The 7,605-nt window shown below is 36.2% G+C and overlaps 1 protein-coding gene across 2 annotated transcripts in view; it reads right to left on the reverse strand.

Annotated features, from left to right (window-relative positions):
* Positions 1-7,386, reverse strand: part of map1ab (microtubule-associated protein 1Ab) — a 61,563-nt gene extending 54,177 nt beyond the window's left edge. Inside the window, exons 1-2 of one of the 2 annotated variants that reach the window (XM_028448943.1) lie at positions 7,112-7,386; positions 5,323-5,417 (exon numbers count right to left, since the gene is read on the reverse strand). In XM_028448943.1, coding sequence (XP_028304744.1) covers positions 5,323-5,417; positions 7,112-7,352 — 336 coding nt within the window. In that variant the 5' untranslated portion in view covers positions 7,353-7,386. Of the gene's footprint in view, positions 1-5,315; positions 5,418-7,111 lie in introns of both variants that reach the window. The other variant, XM_028448944.1, reaches the window with a different exon arrangement.
* Positions 7,387-7,605: the final 219 nt, after the last annotated feature.

Consider the following 7,605-nt stretch of genomic DNA (forward strand, 5'->3'; position numbering starts at 1 on the left):
CATTGATATATGTCTATGGGTCAGGTAAGAGCCAAAAATCATATTTGCTGTTGTGACACGGGGCCTTGTTTCCGTGGACAGTTCCACATTCACTTTGATTGACAGTCTCAAAAACAGGAAGTCGAAGCCTATTGGCTGGGCACAGTCAGCAATTGTTTCTATTTGTATAAGGGTCTATAGGACGAAGGCGGGACTTATATACATTAATGTATATGAATGACCACCGACAGTAGATCATAGTAAAACACTAGTTAGTTATTTTTATGAATTTCAAAAGAATAATACATAAACATAGATTTCTCAGAAACTCTGGATATCAGCTTTAATGCTTAATTAATGCTGGTTAACGCTATAGCTAGGCCAATGCTAATGCTAGGTTAGTGTTAATGCTAAGTTAATATCATTGTTAGGCTACTGCTAGGCTGATGTTAATGCTAGGTTAGTGCTAATGCTATGTTAATGCTATTGTTAAGCAAATGCTAATGCTAATGCTAATGCTAATGCTAATGCTAATGCTAGGCTAATTCTATCATATATGAATGCTAATGTTAATACTAGCTAATGTTTTGCTGATGATAGAATAATGCTAGCTAACATTATGCTGATGTTAGAATAATGGTAGCTAATGCTAATGTTAATGCTAATGCTAGCTAATGCTAATTTATGCTAATGTTGATGTTAATGCTAATGTTGATGTTAATGCTAGTTCATGTTAATGCTAGTTAATATTAATGCTAATTTAATTTAATGCTAAGCTAATGCAATGCGACGCGGGCCAGCACCTGCATCCTCACTAGCTAATGTTATGCTGCTGTTAGAATAATGCTAGCTAATGCTAATGTTAATGCTAGCCAATGGTAATGCTAACTTATGCTTATGCTAAGTTAATGCTAATGTTAATGCTAATGCTAGCTAATGTTGATGGTAATGCTAGTGTTGATGTTAATGCTAATGAAATTATAGTAATTGATAAAAAAAAATAAAAAATGACTGGTTAAATATATATCTTAAAATTGTTTTATTTATTATTCTTAATCTTAAAGAACTGTATTCTATACTTTCACTTTCTCTCACTTTTCCTATTTATATTATCAATTATAAAAATCTAGTTTAAATAAAATGCAATTTAAAAATATCCGAGTTGGCGCAACTTGTAACTCCATCCATCCATCCCCTCAGGATCAATCTAGAGAATAATTCATCTAATTTTCTAAAGTATCTCAACCTGTGACCAGGTTTAGTCATAAATACTATGTGAACCATCAACACTGTAACTTCCTGTATCACCAAAATGTTTTATGTATTATGTTAGTGTCTTTGAGCCAATGGAATTGATCAATGCAGTGCAGCCATTGTTTTGCTTTCTACTGAAGTGCTATTGATCCCTCCTGTTTACTGCTGGGATGGAAAGTGGGAATGGGGGTGGGAATGGGGGGGGGGGGGGGGGGGTGGTAACAGATGCTGTCAATACTCCTGCTTTAATGATGTGGCCTTGATACATGACCCTTAAAAAAGAGATAACATGTCTTCACTGATCAATGTCACCTGAAAAACATATCCCATTACATCAATGACTTCAGGACTCAAGCTCACCTATAAATAGAAATAGAAATCTACAAATCAAATCAAGGAAAATTCTTAAATCAAAACATATTGTAAATATCTCTAACAAGAATATTTCGCATCAGGGCAACAACAAAAAAACAGTTCTCTGCAATTATGTCTTCATTGTTCAGATATGGAAAAACACACAAGCAAAAATGTGTATTTAAATAAATATCAATTTAGGCTTTTATTCTAATGCTAAAATAATCAAAAGTGAAATAAAATAAAATTCATTAATTAAAAAAAAAAAAAAAATACTTCTGATTCGTAGGGAAACACTTAACCACCAAATTATTGCCTCCTTTTGTTAAAGGTAAAAATTAGTTGTTCTAAGCATAATCATAATTCATAATCACAATCAAAAGCTTTCCATCTTTTAAATTTCTGTTTTTACAAAGTAAATTTTGCAAATGGATCCATGGCGACTTTTTAATCATGAATATGTTCATTTGACAAAAGGCAAATTGAAAATCTGAGTAAATATGACTATAAATGGAATAAAAGGAAAAACATGACAAGAAGGCAAACAAAAGAATGATGAAAATTGAATGATGGATATTTGTGGGTAATTTCTCACCAACATACGGTAATTAGTGAGTAGTGAGTACCTGTGTGTGATTAGTTCATTACTGAATCACTCACACATGTGCAGAGAGCCACAGAAACGCAAACAGGAGGCAGAAAACAACAGACAAAGCCCTGAAAGCCAATTCAGCCAAAACCTGAACATTTACTGAAGTAAAAACGTGTTACTTTGTAAGAAGCTCTGCAGCAACGACTGGAAAACCTGAAAAATCCTCATGAGAGAAATAAACAGAGACAAAATAAACAAAAACTTTAGTAACCATGCACTACCCCAAGCTAGTACTGAGCTAACATGAAGTGGGTTGGGATTTACATAGTTCTTTATTTTCTTAACAGAAATGTATAATTCTGTACAGAAACCATTAGCAATTATAAAGGGTAGGGGTAAGCTACAGCTGTAGCCATAGAGGGCTTGAGCTGTCTGAGAGAAGTATGGCAGGAGTATGTGCTAACAAACTTGATGATTATCTACCATTGTATTAAATACATTTATGTTTATACAGTGCAATATGTATTGGTGAGGAACAATAATAATTCCAGCGACATTCATTTTGTCTTCTTTTTAAACAGTTGAAACATGTCGGGAGATAAGAATTTCCTGAAAAACCTTGTCTGAATAAACAAAACTTCAACATAACGTACTGTTTTAAAAGAAGACAAAATAAATCTTGCCGGAACTATTACATGGAAGTCAATTGGAACTTCAAAGGAACCATCAAAGGAAGACTAGTAGTTGACAGTCAAAACATGTCGGGAGATTAAAAAAAAACTGAAAAACCTTGCCTGAATAAACAATACCTGAACTTATACTATTCAAAAAGAAGACAAAATAAATGTCGCTGGAACTATTTAATGAAGTCAAGTGAAACTTCAAAGGAACCATCAAAAGAAGACAGGCAGTTGAAAGTCGTAACATGTCGGGAGATAAGAACTTCCTGAAAAACCTTGTCTGAATAAACAAAACTTCAAGGTGACGTACTGTTAAAAAAAGAAGACAAAATGAATCTCGCTAGAACTATTACATGGAAGTCAATTGACACATCAAAGGAACCATCAAAAGAAGACTGGCAGTTGACAGTCAAAACATGTCAGGAAATAAGAATTTCTTGAATAACCTTGTCTGAATAAACAAAACCTCAACTTAACATACTGTTATAAAAAGAAGACAAAATCAATCTCGCTAGAACTATTACATGGAAGTCAATTGACACATCAAAGGAACCATCAAAGGAAGACTGGCAGTTGACAGTCGAAACATGTCGGGAAATAAGAAATTCTTGAATAACCTTGTCTGAATAAACAAAACCTCAACTTAACATACTGTTATAAAAAGAAGACAAAATCAATCTCGCTAGAACTATTACATGGAAGTCAATTGGAACTTCAAAGGAACCATCAAAGGAAGGCTAGCAGTTGTCAGTCGAAACATGTCGGGAGATAAAAAAAAAACTTGAAAAACCTTGTCTGAATAAACAAAAGAAACAATAATAACTGGCGAGTCTCAGAGTTTGACGTTAAGGAATTAAACAATATAATATAATTGAAATGCGTACAGGAACATGCTAACACAGATGGTACAATGAGAAAAATAAACATTTACTGTCAAACTGCTGTTCCCTCTGTCTCTGTTGAAGGCCTTTGTCTTGTTTAACTATTGTGTTGAAAAATGCTGTGTCATTTTTGTCTCTCTTTTTTTTTGCTGACTGCAGCTCCAACTGAACACTTTGTAAAAGCGCTGTTTTAATCTATCTGGAGCTTGTCTCTGTGTGTGTATGAGTGTGTGTGTTTGATCTCATCAGACCGTTACCTGGCACACAACGAAAATAATTCCCTGTTCAGCATCTATGGTAAGCACAGCTTCTGCTGTAAACCCTAAATCACTGCAGTGCGTAGAAAGACAGCAGCATGTGGGACAGTAAATACTGTACACTGAGGTCTGTCAATGTAAAGGCTGTAGATTGTTATGCATACAACACAGATTAAACCAGGCTTGGTTTTGCATTCAAGGCTAAAATAAAACTGATGATCAAGTCAGACCATGTGAACATGATACCAAGGGGTGAGTGTATTTCAATATACATTTCACCATCTTCTCACATTTGCCATTTTCAAAAGAACTCTGTATCATGTTATTGTTTGTGTAAAACCAGATATATCTTAAATTCAAAGCAAAGATGGTTCAATTTAAAAATAATTGTGATAGTGGGTCAGTGAGCAACTTTATCAATCCCTCACTCACTTCTTTTCATGATTAAAACTGCAGGGGACGTTAACTTATAAAAATATTTTTTAAAACTGTACCTAGATTTCATTCAAAAACTGTTCCCATCCACTACTGGTACCACTGTGCCCCCAAGCACACACTGTCATAGTGACATCTCTGCTGCTGAAAGTTGTGCCAAAACAAAGGCAGATGTTGATATTGTGGCTTCCATGGAAACACCCGAATACGGTCAAAATATAACGTATCATGGAGTGACGTGATATCACGGGGAACACCATAAACAAACCAGAACAAAAATGGCATCAAGGGACTCACTGTCTTGCCTTGTCTGGTGAAGAAACATAATAAATCACAGTATGAATTACATTAAGAGTTTAAGTAAAGTAGAGTTTAAGTTAAAAAGAAAAAAAACTTTTACATTCTACAGGATTTCCAATCCCACAATGCAGATTTCAACCTTCAACACCTGAAAATTCTTCCATTTTTTGGAAGAAATACCTTATTTATTGATCATTGAGACCTACATTATGTCTTTATCATGTTATAAAAAATGTTAGTTTTCCACCCCAGCAAACACATTTGAATTACAACATCTCAAAGAGAAGAGTTTAGTTTATTTATTTTTAATTCATCTATTAAAATCACTTATTTAATCTTAATTAGCAGTTTGGAAGCAATACTGATTTCATTCACATTAATATTACATTAAATGAATAAAATGACTATTGACCCCATGTTTGTGGATGCAGTGAATTAAACCCTGGACCAAAATAAAGATTTCTCTATTACTGCAGATTATGGCAAATTTCAACATCAGCACCAGTTTTCTTCTTCAGCGACACTTTGAAATCTTTCCCAGACAAAGCAGCTCTAAGTGTTTCTGCCATGTCATCACACTGACCTCTAACCTCAGAGGAGAAGTGGGCGGAGTGTCGCGTTATAAACAGCTGCAGCTCCTGATCAAGGTCACAGAGTTTAAGGTCCACGTCCCAGGATCGGATACCTGCACACAACAGAAGGAGGTGAAGAGCACATTAGGGCTGACATCTGAGGCGTCGCATCAGACTCGTTTTTTTTTTCTCCAACACATTTTTAGCTTCTTTTTGTGAATTGTTTGGAGCAACTTGAAATCAACTTTTGTTCACCTGATTCTACAACATCTCAAATGAAAAACAAAAAAAAAAAAATTACTTTCGAAAAACAGAGGAAGAAAAAATTAGTCAGAGCAACAAAAAAAAAAATAGTCTGAAAAACAGAAAAAATAAATTAGTCTGAAAAACAGAGAAAAAAAATAATCCAAATAGTCCAAAAAACATGAAAAACAAATAACTGAGTAAGAGTGTTTCGTTTTTTAGAATAGTGCTAAATCTGTCAGGAGGAAGTCAGGGATGCTGCATAAGGTCTGATCCCTAAATGTGGAACAGACAACCTCACTTTCAGCATCTTTCAAAGGAACTGCAACAAGATCCTTTTACCTCCAAGAAGTTATCAGAGACAGAAATACTGTAAGTGCAGGCTGCTGCAGTAGCTCAGGAGAAGGAGGAGGTGAGATGAACAGCTGAGGAGAAAAGTGACAACATGCTACTTTCACACGGCGTCTAATGCATGTTGTCAGTGTTGCACAGGGTTTAATGCATTAATGAGTAGTTTTCTCCTGATAAAATAAAGTTCAAATGAAAATAAAATACAGCCTCTCCAGATTCAGTCTGAATGATAAGAATATTCATAATAGTATAGTTAGTTTAACAGGTTGCACACTTGGTCTGAAATTGAGTTGTTGAAACTGACTTAAGTCACACATTTGAGCTTGTAGTGAAATTTAAAAATGTTGGCCTTGAAAAATGTCCCAAGCCATGACTTTAGTTATTGAAGTAGTTCTGTTAATATTCAAATTGGCTGTAAATATGACAAATATGCCTCCTTTTCTTTTCTCGGCAGCTAAAAATATGACACGTATGTTCACACTGAGAGCCTTTTATTTTATTTTATTCTTTTTTTACATTGTTTCACTTGTGTTAAGTATGGATTAAGTATTTAGTTTGAACTGTGTTCCAGCTGTAATTTAGTCCTGACCTGGTGCTTTGTTTTATTAGTAATTATTTTATTGTAATGTTATATTCTCTCAGTATTTAATACATTTTTACATTTCCATCGGTTAGCCTCTTTTGGCTAACTCTAGTTCATTTGTTTGTTTATTAATGTGCATTGTCCCTTTAACATAATTAATAAATTCAGTTCAAATTCAATAAATGGGCCAATGTAAGAAATTGGAGCTCAAAATATATCTTAATAATACAACATTAGTAACTTTTATTGCATAATGTCTTTTTTATATATTTAGAGTTTAGATTGATAAAATACTGCGTTGATATAAGTTGATTCTGCAGTAGTTTGGACTGAACCACAGTGTGTGTGTGTGTGTGTGTGTGTGTGTGTGTGTGTGTGTGTGTGTGTGTGTGTGTGTGTGTGTGTGTGTGTGTGTGTGTGTGTGTGTGTGTGTGTGCGTGCGTGTGTGTGTGTGTGTGTGTGTGTGTGTGTGTGTGTGTGTGTGTGTGTGTGTGTGTGTGTGTGTGTGTGTGTGTGTGTGTGTGTGTGTGTGTAGCATTGCACCATCCTCCATCACTGCATCACTGCGTCCAAAACCTTTTCCTCCATTAAAACATGTTTTAAGTTCCGGGGCCTCTGAGCTTTACTCACCCCGCTCTATGAGCACCTTAGCGGCCTCCAGCTGCTGCTCGGTACCGATCTCCCCGATCACCAGCAGCATGGAGTGTCCGCCCCGGTTCACCGGCATCCCGCTCCGCCTCCTGCCTCCTCCTCCTCCTCCTCCTCCAACGGCCCGGGGCCGTGATCTCTCCTCGGACACCGGTGGAGGAGAAGAGCCGAGGTCCTCATCCTCCTGCACCACCGAGAGAGCACCGAGCACCGGCATTGTCATGGCAACAAGCCCCGGAGCCGACGCCGAGGTAAGTTCCATCGCCATGACAACTGCCGGTGTGCGCGAGGAGAGGGAGGAGGATGAGGGGGAGTGGGCGGGGCAAAGAGCAGGCTGAGGGGTGGGGAAAAGAAAATGTGTCAAATGACAGCGATAGAAAAGTTAATTTAATGTGATAATTTCAAAGTAAAAGATTTGTAATAGAGGAGAAACTGTGAGTCAACTTGTCATCACAGTCTGGAACACCCTGATCAAT

Source organism: Gouania willdenowi, chromosome 6 (genome assembly GCF_900634775.1).
Source record: "Gouania willdenowi chromosome 6, fGouWil2.1, whole genome shotgun sequence".
NCBI classification, from domain to species: Eukaryota; Metazoa; Chordata; class Actinopteri; order Blenniiformes; family Gobiesocidae; genus Gouania; species Gouania willdenowi.